Source organism: Rhea pennata, chromosome 8 (genome assembly GCF_028389875.1).
Source record: "Rhea pennata isolate bPtePen1 chromosome 8, bPtePen1.pri, whole genome shotgun sequence".
Lineage (NCBI taxonomy): Eukaryota > Metazoa > Chordata > Aves > Rheiformes > Rheidae > Rhea > Rhea pennata.
This window is the reverse complement of record NC_084670.1, coordinates 1,262,434-1,282,330: the sequence shown is the minus strand read 5'-3', so window position 1 is coordinate 1,282,330 and position 19,897 is coordinate 1,262,434. Positions and strand designations below refer to the sequence as shown.

The 19,897-nt window shown below is 40.2% G+C and overlaps 1 protein-coding gene across 1 annotated transcript; it reads right to left on the bottom strand.

The window, feature by feature from the left end:
- Window positions 1-4,769: 4,769 nt before the first annotated feature.
- Window positions 4,770-18,059, bottom strand: ZRANB2 (zinc finger RANBP2-type containing 2). The gene is made up of 10 exons (XM_062581339.1): window positions 17,935-18,059; window positions 17,483-17,535; window positions 17,265-17,373; window positions 15,070-15,152; window positions 12,658-12,734; window positions 11,950-12,087; window positions 11,376-11,548; window positions 8,967-9,053; window positions 7,070-7,234; window positions 4,770-6,563 (listed from the first exon to the last, which is right to left on the bottom strand). The coding sequence occupies exons 1-10, from the start codon at window positions 17,988-17,990 to the stop codon at window positions 6,500-6,502; spliced, it is 1,005 nt and encodes a 334-aa protein (XP_062437323.1). The 5' UTR covers window positions 17,991-18,059; the 3' UTR covers window positions 4,770-6,499.
- Between the last annotated feature and the right edge of the window lie 1,838 nt (window positions 18,060-19,897).

The following is a 19,897-nucleotide window of genomic DNA, read 5'->3' as shown; positions in this document are numbered from 1 at the left end:
TCTCTTCCTCTTTTTTCATTTCCTTTTCTGTGTGACACCCAAGACTCTCCCACCCTTCAGCACGGATTTCTGTTCAGGTTCAACTCTAGCATTTCTCTGCTCTTGGGCCATAATGTCTTGACTTGATTAATGGGGGGAGAAAAGCCTCAAATGGTTAGTAGACAAAATACCTAACTAGCCAAAACAGCCACTGCTATCAACTGTAATTGAAGCACATCTGGCTTTATGCCATTTTTGTGGTCTTGTGTTCTTGGGAGCTTGGTGGGCCCTGGCTTTGCTCCTGCTTCAGCTAACGACTGCAATTGTGCTTAGCCAGCCATAGCTCCAGGGGATCCTGATGGCAAACAGGGAGCAGCCAGAGCCCCGCAGCAACCTCATTTTCAGCCAGAACAAGTGCAAACTGCAGAGTAATTCAAAACTGGATGGTACTCAAGGCCTGGTGCAAGTTCTGCCTGCTATCGCCAGTGACTCTTTCCCTTCCTCAAGCATATTCTTCACAGCATACAGTCAGCAGCTTCTGCTTCAGGTTTATGTTTTGTTCATAAGGCAACACTCCCAGCATGATCGCTAGAAACTTTCTGAGGTATAGACAGCAGTGCCAGCTTCATCCCCTTAAAATGGCAAAATGTATCAAGTCTGGGTTTAGAGAATCAACACTGTTGGGGGTAGGTGATGTTTCCATAGCACAGGACTCACGAGCATGAGCATTTTTAGGTATGGAGGGTCTTATCTTCGTCGTTGGCCTCAAACCTAATTAATTTTGGATAGTTTTTTAGTGCAGTGGAATTAGCTCCCTTTCTTTGTGACCAAGATTTGGAATTATGTAGGGGACAAGAAGGGCCACAGCTTGTGTCCTGAGCAGTGTCAGGCGCTGCTGCCCCCAGTGCTGGGGTTCTCTCACAGGCTCTTTTTCAGCTCTCCTGTAGTAAATCAATACTAAATTCCTTTAATTATGCTCATCACCACCCCATTCCTAAATTGTTTTGCAGGTCTTACTTTTAACTTATCCTGGAATTGTTAGATTATTAGTATCATGATAAACTTGCTACCAAATTGAAAGATGGTAAGTGGTTAAACAGAGAATCACGAGGTGACACTATGCCATAATTATTCTTCTGTTACACTAAGATCTTAGAGATGCGCTGGCAACTTTAACAGTGCTGGAATCAGAACATAAAAATCCCCAAAAAAACATTTTCCATCTCTTGTAAGCACGGACAGATAATGCTAAGAAGTTCAATTTTATTTTTTTCTCTCTAGCTGGCCTGTGCCAAGTTGGAAGAACTGAAGTAAATGGATGATACATCATGGCTGTGAGAGCATATGCTAGAGATGCTGAGATTTCCTTAACCGCTGGTAGGAGAGCTAAAGTAATCCTATTAGACCTTGTTAGAAAACTTCTTGCTTCATGTTACAGTTATTTCTTTGGTTATGAGGAGGATGTTCTGATCTCGCTTTACAGTCAGCTACAGTTAGGGATTTAACTCATCTTTCACAGAGTCTTTTTTTATTTATTGTTTTTTTGGAAGCAATGCTTTAGAAGGGGCAATGAGTTAAAACAAACCCTGGTTTAAAATACAAAGTAAAACCAGAGCAGGGTAGTACAATCAAATGGGCACAAGTTAATTCATGAAATGGCAAAAAGCCACTTCTCTAATCAGAACTATGTATGGCTTTTAAAGAATTACTGAGCTGTGGCTTCTTTGTTAATGCTGAACTTTATGGAGAACATCCAACAGTCCGTCCTTAAACACCGGAATCTAGACTGTAGTTACACGGTAGATGGACGTCACTTGAAAAGTAAAAGTTTAGTACTTGGACCACTATTAGCTTAAAACCTAGATGTAAACTGCTGAGAGTAGAAAGTCTGGGAAAGTGTGAGGAAAAACTTCTCTTTCCCTTCCATTCCCCACCCTCCAGCCTTTTAATTCTGACACAGAGTCTTTGTTTCAGTATTTCTCTGAATTCAGTATACATTGTACATGTCACCCTTCACCGCCTGGGAAAGTTTTCATGCCACCACTTGATACTGTGCCTCGTATTTATGCCCCTCAGTTTACAATGGGAATGTTCCCTGTTAGCTTAGTTGTGTGTTATTTCTGGATGGGGTCCATAACCAGTGTATGAGAAAGCATCAATTTATTAGTTTAAGGAACCACAATTTTCTTTTCCAAACTAAATATGAAACACTACTATTTTTTAAAAAAACATGTATATAAGCAACCTTTTTCCAGTAAAAATACCGTTCTTTTGGTAACAGGAGAACAGGTAAAGTTAGCAAATTGTACAGGACTTTATGCCGCTTTAGTTTTTAAACACTTAAGGAACACAGTAGAAACTCCAACCCCAACTAAGTTGAGGTTAGTCTTTTCCCAGCTATGCCAGACTGAATATATCCATCCTTTCCAATCTTAGATGCTATTAGCAGTTACAGGCTTGGCTAATACTGTGATAGGCAAGCTATATATATATGTATGTGTATATATATATATATATATAAGCTAACAAGTCATGGTTAATGCTGAAAAAAATCAAAAACCACAAAGTGTTAAATGCCTTTGCTACAAGCTATTAACATAATTGTAAGAAGAGATTAACTCCCTGCTGTTACTCTACACTCCCAACCTCTATTTTGGAAAAGTTTGTCCAACTGTCTATGAAGTTTTATACTTAAAAATAAGTTATTTCCGATTAATGAGGCTGGGAAAACTCTTAGCCTGTCATGATAACAGCATTCCTTGTTTTACATGCCTCTTCAATAGCAGTAAGGTTAATATGGCCTTCAATTTGTAAATTGTGCAATTGCCAATGTGAAGACAGACACCACCAAGTAACAAAGCTAGGCATTCAAATTTCAGAATCAATATGCTAGTATTTATTATTCAGATGTCTAGGTTTGATTGTCACTTTCTTCCTTACCTTGCAAAGAGGGAAAGCTTCACATACAGCTTCCACATCAGGTACTTTTCTGTTAAGTCTCTGTACGTGGTAGCACTTGCCAGTGGGGCAAGCAGTTACTTCATGTTGTATACATGAAGCCGTAGTTGCTCATTTATGAGCCTTGGTAGCTCATTTAACTTGAAAGGGACTTAAGCCTTAAGTGTGTCTTGGTGAAACACAACAGCAAACTGTAGCAATTACCAGTGAAAATGAGATGACTGAAAAACGAAACTTCTAATCCCAACAACTCTATTCATACACACACACACACACACACACACACACACACGACTCTGGGAAAGCAGAACTTGATGGTTAAGTTCTCAACTTTCAAAAATTTCCTTTTAAGAAGCCTTTTACGATACTTGGATGAAAAGTATGTATCAGATGTAGCACACTACTGCTACCTCTGCTCAGAAGTTACCCTGCAGTACTTGGTATTTAAAAATTTTTTTTCCAACATTTCTTTAACAGAGCTGTACTGAACTTAGGAAAAAAACGTTTTAAGTAAGTGTCCTCAGCAATCTTAATGTTACTTATCACTGCTGAATGTTACTTATATTTATTATTCCATACAGGTGGACTGATGATAGCATTGTTGAATTCAGAATGCCAAAGCTGGCCTGCTCATCGTAAATCCAACACTGCCGGATCTAACAAGCCCATGCTGCAACATGCTAAAACTCCAGAATATGACACGTCAAAAGATCAAATGCTTAATACACTAGACACGGATGAAGATACTACAAATCACTAAGCATAGTAACTAATTTTCAGTATTTCATTGTATAAATTATGTTTGGGGGTTACTGAAAAATGAGATCTATCACAGCAATTATTTAATCTCAGGTGATTCATCATAGTGCTTATATTAGACAGATGTACACAGGCGTTAAGTCACCTGGTGCAGAAATTAAGGAATCTTATTTTAAGAGACACTGACTTGTACATTTCAGAGCTTTTTATTATTAAATATTGAAGTTGAATTACTAGAACAGAAAAGTTATTTTTCAGCAATGGATTTTAGTCTTTATTGCCAAGTTTAATAAAATTAAAGGCTAGTCTGTTTTTATTTCAGCTTACTTTCTAGATTTCAACTACTACACATTTACACAAAACAGCATTACAATTCATGAAAGTATTTTTCATTGAAAAGCTCATAAGCTAAACTTAACCTAATCAAAATTCTTCCTTCTGAGCCATACAGATTTCAATGCAGCTGCACAAAAATACCTGTTTGATTCTATAGGCAATTAATTTTTTTCCTAAAGGGAATTATTTTCTGAAGTGAAATTTAAAAAATTTCCTGTGCTACCAGGGTGGGTATTGCTCCCCTCTGCGTGCCCCCAACCCCATTCACCACCTTTATACTACTTAATCTTTGTCTTACCAGAGGTGGACTGTGCTCCAATCTGACACTCATTTATCTGCTGATTCAGTAACTAAAAGTAAGTATTGTGTAGTTTGTAATAGGCATGCAAGGATATATCACATTTGCTCTGCCTTTTTATTTAAAAATCCAGTAATTAAAGATTTGATATTGCTTCATTTAAAAACTTTCTGAAAAGCAGATATGAAATATATACAGAAGGAAATATCTTGAAAATTTAAAAAAGCTCATCTGAAACATACTGCTGTTTAAATCCCAAAATATTTTCAATACTTAAGGAACTGAAACAATTTGAAAATGTGTGATACATACAGCCAGGTTAGTGGACACACAGCCACTCTTACACTGCAGTAATAGAGGACAAAAAAAAATCTAACTGTTAGTATAGGTATTAAAAAAGATTTGCTTATGCTTCTAAGAGAAAGCACTCACTGCGCAGTTGACTCACAGGCTTTATTTACACTCGTCTACAGATTCGTTTTGTCTTACATTTCATCTAAGCCAAATGAAACCATAATTTTCCTTTGTCTGTAGCCTACCATTTGTTAAATTTAAAAACTTCCATCTGTTAAGTACAGCAACAATCTATTACAAAGCACAAAGGAAAAAACAAAAGGTAACAACATAGCATCTATTAGGTCTGATTTTTACAATTTAGTAGATGGACTTTTAAAGTCAGAGGCACAGTTACAAGACTAACCTGTTCTTGTGCAACCTACACATAGTTAGCAAGGAAATTAGATATAAAAGAAAACACTAAAGAAGAAATTGCAGGGTGTTTTCTGCAAGATTATCAAATATTTCTTCACCAAACCCACTTTGCTTACATATCAATTCAAAGAAATTTGTTTCTTAAAGAAAAAAAAAAAGGCAGAATTTAATTTTGCTCCGTTTGTTTTGTGCCTTTCATTTTACAAAAGTAGCTAGGAAATAAGGGTTTGGGAATTTTACTATTGAAATAATTACAGATATTGCTCTTTGTTGGCTTAAAAAGAAGAGTTTTCTTTAACATACTTACCTTGTGATGGCAGTGAAGATACTTAAACCTGTCTTAACCAAACGGAGCTCAAGAGTGACCAAGTTTTAATGTGGTATTGCTGAAGTCCATAAAGCATTTTAAGCCATAAATTATACAGGTCTGAGGGACAAGAATCACTGACACATTTAAGATGTCAGAACTTTCTACAGTTTATTATTTTTAATTTTTAAATATAAAGAAAATTCAGATACCTTGAAAATTTTGGTCAGCCTAAAATTAATTTTACAGATGGCCTGCATAAACTTCATTTGATTCCAAGAACTAGTTCTGTATTTCTCCACCTCAAGAGTAGTTCTTAAATGATCCTTTTATAAGAAAGGATCACTAAATCCAGGATCCATGCATGTGAAAATACTGTACCCAGTACGCCACTGCAGCAAGTACACTTGGCTGACTGCAACAAATACAGCAATAGGCACTGGCAGCTGTAAGATCTGAGCAATGGAGAGGCTAGTGCCCAACGACCCCAAAGTCCTCACACTGAAGGAACAAAGTCTAAATCACTCTCTACAGAATCTTATGATAGACTGGATATTTAACAGCTATTCTGCACTAAACCTGGCTAAAAAGAAAAAAAAGGGGGGGGGGACGACATTCAGCTATATTTTTACTTCAACATAGGAAAAAAAAAAAGCTTCAAAACTTACTACTGTAATCCTATGGGTAATATTAGCCCTACAGCTACATTAATCTTTTGTGGTCCCATAAGAGGTACATTAAAGAAGCTCAGGAGTTGGATACAGAAAGTTTATGGGTTTCCCCCATATCCTCATATACTTTTGTAACTGCCACATAAAGAGTATAGTCATATTAGAACTACAGATCCAACCTATGTCTGCTCATACATGGATGAGCCAGGAATGGAGTAACCGAGTCTTTAAAAATAATAAAAAACCCCCTTACTCAAACAATAAAACTTCACACCTCCTCTGGGGAGTTTATGGCTTAAAATGCTACTTCACTTTTGTTTTGTGAATGAACAAAGCTGCAATTTTCCTGAAAGCAAGGACAGACATGCACCTCTACTAGCAGATTCAGCACTTCTGACCAAGTAAGACACCAACTTCTTAAAAATATGTCTCATGCACTGACTGGATTTTTTTTTTTTTTTAAATGTGAATTTTAATACATTATTTCTTTTTAGAACTTGTACGGGAACCAGAATGGGAAGATCCAGATGACGATCTGCGGCGTCTGCAAGATATAAATGGAGAAAGCATGCAAAGAAGTAAGCTGAAGTTAATTTTAGCATCCACCTTGAGTAGTCTGTATCCTATAATAGCTGGAAGCCAAGTATATTTAATAGGGGCCTTTTGAGAATATAAAAATTATTTTAAACCACTTTATGCTCATGAATGTGAATTTAATACTAAAATTGTACAGTAAATTTAATATTGAAAGTAGAATGCAATTTCTAAATGCAATATTGCTTATGACAATAAATCAATGATATACATCACGCTGAAAGAGTGGTAACCAGGTCTTTCTATGGAACATGCTCCTAACAGGGGGAATTTTCATTAAAAAACACAATTACAGAGGTTTTAAAATGAAGTAACAGAATAGGGGAAGTGAGAGAACTACTTCTAATATCAGAATAACTGATCAGACTCCGTTTTTTTCCTAGTGAATCTCAGTCCTTCAGAAAAAAAAAAGCACACATTTAAATACACCCATTCTTATTCTACATAAACCCAAACCTTTCGGGTGACCGTGATCTCGATCGTCTTTTTTTGCGATCACCAGATGAAGAAGATCTAGAACGACTTCGCTTCTTGCTTCTCTCAGGGGAAGATGATGAACGAGAGCTTGAGTAAGATCTTTTTCTTGGGGTTGAAGACCCCCTGTAGGACCTGGAGCTGGATCTTTATTGATTAAGAAATAAATCAGATTTAATTCTGGTATAATATAGAAAGAACAAATAAAGAACAAAAAAAGACATTTTCATGAACACCTGCTACTCTATTTACATCAACGTTCTTCTGAAAGTAGTTTCTGGATGTTTTAATACTTACTGCTTAGTTAACTGCCAATAAAGACTTCTACTGGCATGGTAGTTCTCTTAATAAATTTTGCTAAATAGTATTTCTCAACATACAGACCAGCAATGGTTTGGAAACCCCTCTCCAGCACTCTCCAGAATTAGGCATTTTGATAACAAGCTATGGGAAATGGGACAGGACATCGGCTAAGATCTTCCTCAGTAATCCAATTCTCAAAACAAAAAGATTTGAGAACAACAGATATGATACTAATTTAACTTCATATTAATGGATATCTCACACTGGAACTTTATTCATCTTAACTGGAACTTGAAAAGCCCTCAGAAGATATATGTACTCAAATTTACTTTGATGTTTGTAAGTAGTAAGACCTTCCCAAACCATATTAAAAAGAACACTTTTATAATATAATCATTTTGGCATTTGCAACAGATGAACCAGTTTCACTTACAGCACTCAAAAATCACTTTCGTTATCTGAGGGAAAAACACAGCTTTTGGAGCTTTTAATAATAAGGTACTAGAACTATAAAGTCCTAAACTCTAATTCCGAAATTAGGTAAAAGCACCTAGCAGAGTTTTTTCAGTAGGCTAGTAAAACGTTTTCAAACCCACAAGTTTTTGGCAATATATTTTAAAAGTTCTCTTATTATTGTAAATAATAAAGCACTTTTCTATTTCAAACAAGCTACACTGAGGACTCTTGGTGGATGCAGTCTGGCACAAGCAAATAACCCAGGACAGCTGACGAGTCATTTCAGCATCTAGAGGGGGCACATGCACCATTTTCTCTTCCAGAAAGCACGGTCTCCCCTCTCGCACTGATCCGCACATCATCATCCATAGAATTCTTTTGCCACCAAAGCATGGTGGCACCATTTCGGGTTGGTTTTCTCTCCCAACTTAAATTCCTTTTTCTTTGTTTTACAGTTTAAGGTTCTCTACATGCATGGGAAAGGGATGGGATCTTCATTCCATTGCAAAAGAAAAGTTCTGCCACCAGGACACCTGCATAAGGACACCTCAAGGAATTTATATGATTTTGTTAGTTCTTCCTGCACAGTTCAGTAATTGCTATACAGAAAATATCAGCTAACTCAAACTCCTGTGAGCATCTCACATGATTAACTGTCCAACACTTTCATACATTTTCCCCACATTTACGAAGATAATTGCAGCACTATCTAATGGAAGTTAAATATGTTATCACTAAACACAACAAAACGAGAAGTATAGCATATTTTCTAATGTTCTTCCATATCAAATAGCCAAAGTGGAAACAGTAAAAACAGAGCAAAAATTACTGAAGCAAGTAAACATGCATTCAGATTCTTCTTCCTTCAAAGTGAAGATCTGTGGAGTCCACTCGTCTAGCTTTAGATCAGACTTAAACTCTTCAAACAAAACCTCGCATTCTCAAGAAATACTTTAGTAGTGGTAACAATCTTGTGTAGAGACCCCAGGAATTCTGACTTCCAAGATAAAAATGAGTTAATGTTTTTTGACCAGCATAATTTTACGATGAAACAAACAAGCGGTTGGTTCTTCTGCCCTTTTTTCCTCTCTGCAAGGAGAGAATGCTACCTCTCATTCACCTTGATTTCGACCCACGAGATCTAGAATGTTCTCTGGAGCTGGAGCGAGATCTTGATCTGGAACTGGAAGAACTTCTTGAATGGGACCTGAAACAACAGGGAAGATTTTTTCCAATATCTGGACAGCTCTGGGATACACAGAGGTTGCTTTAAAACTAGATACAGAATTCTGCTTAATAGGAGTTTGAAACAGTAGTCTTTATTATTGTTAACTTTTGAAAAATGATACTGGTGTTTTTTGTTGTGTTTAGCAGAATAACTACTGGTGTTAGCAGTAAAGCCAACAGTTTCCTATCAAAAGACATTTGAGCCTAGATTCATTAAACAAATGATAGTTTCCCTCATCCCTCTAATTTCATCACATTGCACTTGAAAACAGAAACATAGTAAGAAGGTGCATTCAAAAATGTATAAAGTCCGTTTTTTATTATGTTTCCTAAAACAATGCACAAAAATTAGAGGTGCAGTTATTTGGCAAAAAAGAATCAAAGAACTGCATAACCTTTTATTATTTCATGAAATGAACACTCTTCTTTTAATTTGTGCCTTAATCTGAAACCATTAGCTTCTCTGACAAGCAAAATAATTAGAAGTATTAGGATTAGCTCAAATTTTCTCCAAGTCAGTTCTCGCAAATATCTTGTGAACAGTTTCAGCTTTTTGTAAAGATTTTCCTCTTCATTAAAAATTAGAAGAGTTATAAAAAGAACGAAGTTAATTCTTGGCTAAAACACAGACAAGTCTAACATTACTTGTAAGTAGTGACAGAAGCATTTTCAAATTTTTCATGTTGATAATGTTTCTTTAAGGCACAAACTGTAAGACATATAAAAATAGTACTGGAATTCCAGTAAAAATTGTAAAAAGTAGTCATTGCACTCAAATTCTAATAATCTTTTCAGACAAAATATTTTATAGATGCACTCAATCTCCCAGTATATATTGTTACCGTGTCTTTTTCCTTTTACTCTGCAAAACAAAAGCAGCATGAACACATGCTTTCTAACCAGAAAATATATTTAAACCTTTTTAAAAAACATTCAAGTATCTTATAAATATATCATAAAAGGCAACTGACACTGCCAATAAATTACATTATTAGAAGCATAATAAAAAGTTCAAAGATCCATTTAAGTTCCAGATAACCAAAGTACTTTTTTCTTCAGTGTTAAGATTTGTGCATTAATGAACAAGGTTATGGTCAGATGAAGTTTTTCTATCATCTTTGAACTTCCCACCCCTAAATCTAAGAACTGCACTCAAATACAGCCCCTACTGGCTACATAACGTCCACACATAGGACAATACAGCCACTTCCCTGAAGAGGGGGCAGTATCTTCTTCCACACCTCACTTCATAGGAACTGCTGACAGCCCATCAGCCTAACCGCTAATATGCGAAATGCTCCCTGTAACCACATGGCAAATACTGCTTTCAAGAAGGCATCTGAAGGAGGGGGGAGGTGGACAACAGCTATTTTCAAGAATATTCTCTCTTATAGATGAGGCAGTTGAAGAAAAGCGTGACAGCAATGGGGAGAAAAACAGACAGAACAGAAAAAGCAGCCGACATATGGTCAGTATGAAGGAACCCTGGCAATGATCAGAGTGGTTAGAGCAGAGGTGCTGTTACACAACTAGGAAAATGAGAAAAAACTTGACCTTTACATGTATGAAGTTTCTGTGTAACACCCTATGTTAGTACTAATTGGAAGTGTTAAAACAGTAGCATCCTTGTATTATCTGTGAGGCAGCTAAAAAGCTACAGCTGATTATAAAACGCATATTGAATTGTTTATATATTTCTGAATTTAAGTGATTTCTCATCTTTTAGACCTACCCATCAGATTTCTTTTGTGGCCCCCATGATCACTATAAACTTTTCCTATTATTCTGGCAGCACTGCCACTCTGCTTGAAGTCTTCCCTCTTCCCAAATTAAGTTCAAGTTCCTTGTCTTTTTTTCCATTCAGTCCTTTCACTGAATCTGTCCAGACTGCATCACTGCCCTCTTCTGCCACTTTCTCCCACTCTGACAGTTCCCACTCTTCTGCTTCTCTATGCAACAACTCTATTCAATATTACTCAAAAAGTGCATCCATTGAATGACACATGTCCGGTAAGTCTAAAAACAAGTCTGAAAATAAGTTTTTATTTTTTAAACTTCGTTCAGGGATTCAATTGAAACATCAACTTAATTTACTAAAACAAGCAGCAAGACATACGAAGCCTTCCTATTGAGGATCCACAGAAGGCCAGAACAGAACATTATCTACCTGTGTAAATTCTGTACATAAAATTTTTAACATGATCAACTGAAACTGTAAGGCAATCAAGGAAAAAAAAAAGTAAATAAAGAAGTTAGATACTGACATTTTGCCTGGCGTTACCCTTGACCTGTACCCGTTTACCTGGACCTAGACCTTGAGCTTGAATGGGAGGATGAGCGTGATGAAGATCGTGAGTGGGAAGATCGAGACTTAGAACGACTGCGCCTATTGGATTTCTTTTTCTTATTAGTGTCCTCTTCCTCACTAGCATCAAGATTATATTTTGAAAGGTCAGCATCATCTTCATCCTCATCCTGCAAAATGCAGATATCATGTACTTCAAGAAAGATGAAAAAATCTCTGAAATTTTCAGTTTTATAACAAAAGATGAGGTCTGTAATTTTTAAAAGACTATGAATAAAATTCAAGAATACTCCCATTTATATGTTAATCATACAGAAAGGTTTCAATTGCCAAAAAGTTGGATTCCGATCTCACATAAGCTTTTAATATTTTATGGTACAGAGTTCAGGTGCACAAACTCTGTACCTACAGTGCACAAATAGCTGTAGGTACTATTATCCTCATAGCTATTCCTCCACATTGCTGTAAAGGCAGCAGAAAATATAGGCCAAACTTTAGCTACTATTACTAAACTACACTAAAGCAACCACTAAAAAATAATTGCCAGCAAAATCAAAACACAACATAGTACCTCATCCAATTTGTATTTGGAAAGATCTTCATCCTCATCCTCCTCATCTTCCCCTTCAGATTCTTTATCTTCTACTTCTTTCAGAATAGATGCAGGACCAACCGGCTTCCCTCTATACTTTTTCTTTTTGCGACCAAACTGAGAAATATTATTCCATTAGAATACAATTTAACAGAATTAATTTCCAACTGTACTTTCTGATAAAATCTCTCTGAGAAAATATACAGTAAAATCAATTTTAAATAAAATTACTCAAACAGAAACAGAAGTAACATGAAATATCAATTAGCAACAAGAGACTTTTTAACAGATACTTATTTTAGATCTAAACTAGTACCTACACACAAGATTAATGAGAATCTATTTGTAATAAAACTGTATTTTACATTTGTGTTTATGTAATACCTTTTTATAAAACAATGCTGAGCATCCAGCTGAAAACAACATGCAATGCCCTGAAGCCAATTCCCCAAGCACTTTAATGAATACAGCTTGTATCAGTTTAATTCGATCTGATTCTTGGCTTTTACCCCTGCAAAGACACAGCTGCATTCACTTTCAGTTCAAAACTGTTTTGCACTTGTGCATTTAACAAAGAGATGAATCACAAGATACTTTTCCCTATCAGGAAACCAAATGCAAACATATGTACCCTAAACAAATCACACAACATAAGTATCTCCAAAGAATATGTGTACCTAATCTTACCTCATCATACTCTCCATCTGATTCTTCACGTTCTATATATTCAACATTCTCTCGTTCATTAAATCCTCCTCCATATCCTTCAAAAAGTGGCAAAATAAGACAATCTCTTGGGCTGCACCGAATTCAGCTACATTAAGCACAAACTTTAGAATGAACTTCCACAAAGTTTCTGGAAGCCTTCAGTGGATTTATAAATATACATGCCATAAAAATGTAATATGATCTCAAGAGAAGCGCAAGTTGTTCCCACACATGTTTATTAAAAATAGTTCCTCAGGAACCTATTTGAGAAAATGGATTAAATCGCATAAACGACACAGACCACAATGGAATTCAAAGGATGGAGGAGCAAAAATAAAAAAAAGCAAGTGGGTTCACAGAAGAGCTGTGCTGGGGAGCTGTGCTGGGACTGCAATGCCTGACAATCCCCTTGGGGCAGAAAAAGCCACCCAAGAACGTCTCCATGGGGCTAGACCAAGGCTGCTGTCCTCGATGCCTGATGTCCTGTCTCCAACAGAGCAGCCAGCAGCAAACGCTCAGGACAGTGGTACACAAAAAGCAAGGCGAGGGCAACGCTTGCTGACTGCTCTCCCAGCTGCTGCTGCTGAAGTGTCCCTAGCACGGCCAGGTCCTGCGCACGTGCTGCCTCCCGCGCTGCTTCTGGGCATGTCAGCCCACTCCCACACTGTCATTATTCCTCTGTGGTCTAAAAGCTGAATACAGATCCTCAGGGAGTAACAGGAATAAAAAACCCCTTCCTGTAGCTGCTTAAATTGCACTTGTGCCAAGGTTTGTCTTAAGAATCAAGGAGGGGAACTTACTTCCTGGGACATCTCTCTCTCTCTCATCCCCATTTAGATAATTAAAACTTAGAAAAATAAACAGTCTAGACTAAAACAAAAATCAACAGCAGTTTCTTCTATTGGTTAATTATGGTTTGTGTGATGAACTCAAAGAGGGAAAAAAAAGAAGGAAAGGGAAGACGCGTCACCTGGAGCATGTTTTTGCTTAAAACAGTTTTTGACTTCACAATTTAAGTCACACAGAACTCAAAATGTAAAATCTTGGAATTCAATATATTCTATTTGGTGGCTAGCAACAAAAACAACGTAACACCATTTCTCTCTCATCAGTATGTTCCAAAACTATCGACAAAAGGCATTCATTCAGTGGCTGTATCAATGTGTGTACGTGTGTGTATGTACGTATACATATACGTGTGTGTATATACACACACACAAGAATGTATACATACAAAAAAATAAACAAATTAAAACAGTCCTCCTTCTATATTGACAGGACCATTTCCTGAAGTCAATTTTTAATTAATATTCTTGCCATCTGTTCCTTGTCTGAAGTCATATTTGATGTTTTGACATAAAACTAGTACAGATAAATACTGTGGCACAAAATAAGGTGATTGCTGGAAAAGACACTTAGCACAAACAGATAAGCTTTTAATAAGAGGTCTTTTTTATGTAAAACTATGAAAAAAGCAAAATCACAAAACTACTGCTCTCCATAGCCCTGAATGTTGGGAGCTGTTCTCTTCTAGCAGGCAGGAACACACGGGAAAAAAAGAAAAACTCAGACCAGAAACCTAGTATGCATTTGGGGAAACTTGGGCTTTCACTCTATTCCTTTTCATAATGGAAGTGGAGAACTGTAACCTGCTCACTCTGATTTCAGCTAACTTTGTAATTTGTGACAAGCACATGCAACACGCTCTGCATCACAAACATGACCACAAATTTACTCTGAAGGACACCAGAACTTGAAAGAAATGAACAAATAATCTTTTCTTTTGAGGAAGAAGTTCTGTGCTCTTCTCCATGATTCTTTTATATGTATTAGTGCACATGCTCTAAGCATTAAATTCACTAGCTAATCCCATTTACAGTGTTAACAGTGTAGCAGTTATGACCTCATTTTAAGTATATTCTATGTATAGTTATTGCTCGGCTTCATTGTTAAGGCAGAAGGTCATCGAAGTATGACCAAACTGTAAGTGTTATTAAGAAACAGTCTAATCTACACAGCCTCCTAACACGGTTCTTCTGACTGTAGATTCCTCTGTAGACGATTCCTCTCTCTATATATAAATTATCTCACAGGCCTTGGAATTAAAAAAAAAAAAAAAAGCATTGCTCCTTCAACCTTCTTAGTCACAAAATCAAGCACAGAAGTAGTTTAAGCTAAATGTTCTTTGACCTTCCAAATGAAACCACTTAGATGGTTTGTATACTAGTAACCATGTCTAAAAACTTACAAATTTATTTACGTATGAAAGATTATTCAGCTTTGCCAGTCCTACTATGAAAACAGACTCCTTTAATTAAATTATATTTTGATTTGTAAAAAAAAAAAAGTTTCTTACAGTAATTCAGTATTTTAAAATTATACACATCTTACCTGTCCTTTCCTCCAGTTTAGCATACTTAGGAGTGTTACACATATTGCATTCTGATCTTCTGGCCCAGTTCACATTACCACATCTTTAGAGGGAAAAAGAACCAAACATAAATAAAAAGCATTTTGTTTCTAATTAAAAAGTTTGAATGTTGAGGCAACGCTTCAGAAAAATCATAAAAATGTATTTGTCAACTTCTAGCAGTGATTTGCAGTCACTAATGCAAAACAATTAACTCTAAAGCAAACAGTCATGTAGACCCGAAGAACTGTAAAAGTGTCTGCGCGTGCTGCACGCACAAAGATGACAGGAATGGGACCATACTAGAGGAAAAAAAAAATCAAGGAGAAAGAAGTTAAACAAACACGCAAATGGGAGACTGTACAACATGTGTGCACGTACAATTGAAGTTGTACTTCATCTAAGTTAGAGCTGAAAAGAGATTTAACAGAAACAGATTCTGAAATGGCTGTAACTCCACAAAGGCCAAGTAGTTGCCAGCAACAATCTTATCTATGAAGGATAAGGGGAACCTCTCCTGCTACCAGATCTTCATTCCAGAACACGAGAGAGAGAGTAGGGAAAAGGAGACCATTGCCACAATGAATAAAAAACCTAGATCTGAAATGCAGAGTTCAGCAAACTGCTGTTTTAGAAAAAGGGGAGTGGAAAAAAAAACTACTTGAAGGTAGCTGCCATCTCTTCCCATTAATTCTAAGTTCTGTCTTTTCTCTGTTTTTCCCCCATTCTCAAACCCTGACCTCCAGACGGCTACAAATGTCTGACAAATCGGACTGTGGACCTGATTTCAGGCTGAACCTTACTTTCCCTCCCTTAAGGGGAAGAAAAACACATGTTTCAGCAGCAGTGCTCACACCAAGTGCTCATGGAGCTGCTGTGTAAGATAGAGGAACCTTGGTATAACATTTACTAAAGGATGGAACAGTGCAAATTTGTGATTACTCTTCCCTAATGGCACTTACAGTTCAGAGAAATTAATGAACAAGCTAATCCAGGAACGATGCTTTTGAGCAGTCATTGAAATCTGCTGCTGCACACCCAGTTACACTGTTCTGTTACTGCATTTCTACCTCACAGTGTCCCAAAATACCACTCATACTTTTCCTATCCAGAAAAATTGATCTTTGGGTGGCTGCCCAATGTCAAATAGAAGAGGAAGTAGCTTGTAAGCTGCAGTTTAGCTCTGCACTTGAAAACACTTGGCAACCCTGACACATGCCACCAAGCGGATTCCTTTGAGTTGGTGGTACCACGGTGCTGTCCGGGGAGACAGAACACCGACAGCAGAAAGCTGCCAAACTGAACGAAGCTCCGCGGCGACAGGAGCAGCCAGCTGTGGTTATCCCTGCTGCCTGGCCACAGACGCGGGATGCGTCATGCTGCCTCTCTTCGAGAGAGGAAGCTAACTGCATGTTCAGTTACCTCACGTCTGCCAAAGGGACGTACTGACGAAGGTCTCACGAATGTCACTACAATCTGCTGCTACTGTAAATGCAAGGTTTTTGCATCCTATTGCCGTTTTGTTTTACTGTGTTGGTATTCTGCTTGGTTGCAGGAATGGCAAGTCAGAGAAAAAAAGAAAAAAGCCAAGTGTCACTGCTCAGAGAGCTTAGTCAATTAACGTAAACTGAAATCCTTAAAATTGCTCCAGAAAAACTGAAAGCTCCTCTCAAAAAAATCAAAGTGTTTAATTAAAATGCAGTCATTTTATAATTTAGGTCTTAATGCTCACAATTGATTGCTTAGATAAATATCATAGAACTTAAGTATATGGTAAGTTTTATTTGATAAATATTTTTTAAATTGGTAAAAATAACCATAATCATAGCATTACCACAATTAAGATGTCATACCCATGTATGCATTTTTTCCAAACTAAGTGTTTTAGCCTATCAGAGAGAAACTTTTATCTTTCTAGGTTTTACTTTCTTTTTCCAATCACATTAACTAAATAACTGCTGCCCACCAACAAAAATTAAACCTATTCTTAGAGTAAAGCACATTACCGGCATAACTAGAGATACAATGGCATAGCTAGAGATTTATTTCTAGTTTCTAGACTCTATGCTCTTTTCTAGTCAACACAAAATAATTTATGCTGGTAATATTAAATATCCACTTTCAAATGAGATGTGCGAGTCCAAGAGAACACTGTACGTTTTTTAAAATGGCATACGTTTTACACTGCCAGTCATTAGCACTGAAGAGGCCACGACTCTTTTCAGCAAGTGTCTTTCCTATTTCAGTCCCTCCAGCTTTCATCATTTTGGCTTCAGTTGTTTTTTCTGGAAAACAAAACAAAAAAAGCGTTCAGACATTCTCCTTAGATTTAATATTCTGTTCAAAAAACAGAATTGGATGAGGGCAAGAAAAGATGTAACTTAAGAGAGTCACCTCTACCACATCTGTTACAACTGGTTCTTCTGGCAAAATTGACATTTCCACACCTGAAAATAAAAATACACTCCAATGAAGAAGAGTTCGCTTGTTTAGTGGAGCAAAGGGAATGACGAAGCTAATAGCTAACTTTCGGGGTGCACAAACACACAAACTTTAGAGTAAAACCACTTTGTCTTTGGAGCCAGATTTGTCCCAAATTAAGGCATTAAGTTGCTGAGGCTGCGCCGCCCTGGGGGGGAGCAGGGGCAGGACACGGCAGGATCTGGACCGCGCAGGGGAGCCCGCGCCGGGCCGGGCCGGGTCGGACGGCGGCCGCGGCCCCGTCCCGCGCTGCGGCCCCGCGGGGCTCCCGGCCCCGTCCCGGCGCCGCTGCCCCGGGCGCCCCGTCCCGTCCCGTCCCGTCCCGCCCCGCCGCGCCGCGCCGCGCCGCGCCGGCCGCTCCTCACTTCTTGTCCGGGCAGATCCAGTCCCCGTCGCTCACGCGGAAATTCTTCGTCGACATCTTGGGCCGCCGCGAGCCGAGCCGAGCCGAGCCGAGCGCTGCGGCCGAGGACCGGGGGCCTTGGCCGGCCGGGGCTGCCCGCCGCGCCTGCGCCCCGCTGCCGCAGCCCGCGCCGCGCCGCCGCCGGACGGGCGGGGCCGGATCCGGCTCAGGCAGCGGCTCGGCCACCTCAGGCAGCGGGCGCGGGGAGAAGAGCGCCCCCAGCGGGCTGGAGGGCCCAGGGAGGCGCCGCGGGCCGGGCAGCCGCGCCTGCGCACTGCGCTCCGCCCGGCGGCGCGGGGCGGCCCCGCCCCCGCGCCGCCGCCGTCAATGCGCCTGCGCCGCCCCTGCGGCCGTTGGGGGCCGTTGGGGGCCGTTGGGGGCCGTTGGGGCCGGTAAAGCCGCGGTCCGGCGGGCGCAGCGGCTCCCTCGTGCGACCGCCCGGCTAGAGCGCGGGCGGGCGCGTGAAAACCGGTGTCAGTCGGGGGCGCTCGCTCGCCGCAACTGCTGTTCTTCCAGGCGAAACGGAATGCGGGAGGCGTGTCCGCCGCTGAGGAGCGTCCCGCCCCGGGGCGGGGGGAGCCGCCAGGCCGTCCGTCAGCGGGGCAGGCTGGAGAGCTGAGCCCGGCCTCGCGCCGCGACCGCGGCGGAGGGACGTGCGGGCTGAGGCGGCTCCTCCTCGTGATGGCGCTGGAGAAACCTCCCCCCCGGGCACGTGCAGAGGGTTTTAAACACAGCCAAGACAGCGCAGCCCGACAGAGGCTCAGGTCAGCCCGCCGCCGCAGCGAGCGTCGCCCCGGTGGCGCAGGCTGCCAGCGGCAGCGCCCGGCCAGGCCGCGCTGCCTCGCGTTGGCGCGGGCAAGCGGCCGAGCGCCGGCCGAGGCGAGGCGAGGCGAGCCGAGCCGCCCCGAAGCCACGCGCGGGCCTGCGCCGCGCCGCCCGCGCGCGCCAACGCTCACCTCCGCCCGTGCCAAGGCTGCCGGCCTCCCTCGCAGGCGCTGCCCTTCCCGCCTTTTCAGGAAAGTGCTGACCAAACCTCCAGAAGAAAGCACAAATGATCAGAAAGTGTGACCTACGAGGGGAAAACAGAGAATTGTTTATGTTGGGAAGAGAAGATTGGAGGAGAGGCATGATACCCATCTTCAACTATGTAAAATACTGCTGCAGAGGAAGAGGGAGATGCCTTCATCGCTGCTTCCTCTGAGCTAGGGCAGGGAAGAGCAGGACTGAACTGAAACACAGGGGTTTTGTTTAAATTTTGAGAAACAAATTCTATCTATACAGGTGGTTAAGCCCGGAAGGTACCTGGGAGAGTGACCGTCACCCTGGCATCTCTGGGGTGGTGAGACAGGCGCCCGTCAGCAGCGGCTGGGGCTGGAGCACTGCGCTTCAGCACGGGAAGAGACAGGACCCCACAAGGTCCCTCCAAGCCCTGGTGCATCTGAACCAGTGCAGAGGGGAAAGCAAAGAAACGAAAAAAGAATCTCCTGAGACAAAATCTCCTTTTTGATCTCAAAAACATAAGGATTGTGAGTGAAGACGTTTTGGATGTTCTGGAGCAGTGTTTGGTCACTCGCTGATTTTACATGCCTCTCTTCCGCTGTTTGAATGAACTGGGACAGGCAAAGTAGCAGCCGGCAGCGGGAAAATGAGCACACAGAAACACAAATGTTCCCAGAGAGAATCGCACAGATCTGTGGGTGGCAGTGACAAGGATAGGATGTTCTTTTCTAATTGAAGGCTGTGCAGGCTCAGCAGAGGGTATAACCATGTGCCATGTTCCTTTGGGTTCCTCCAGTCCTTTCTTGTTTACATCCGTCCTTCTCTGATTCTCTTTCATTTTCCTTTTGGAGCAGTAATGATCTGTCAAGATCTGCTACCCCTAGGCTGACCAGAATTACCTTATTAAAAACACACCATGTGGTTAT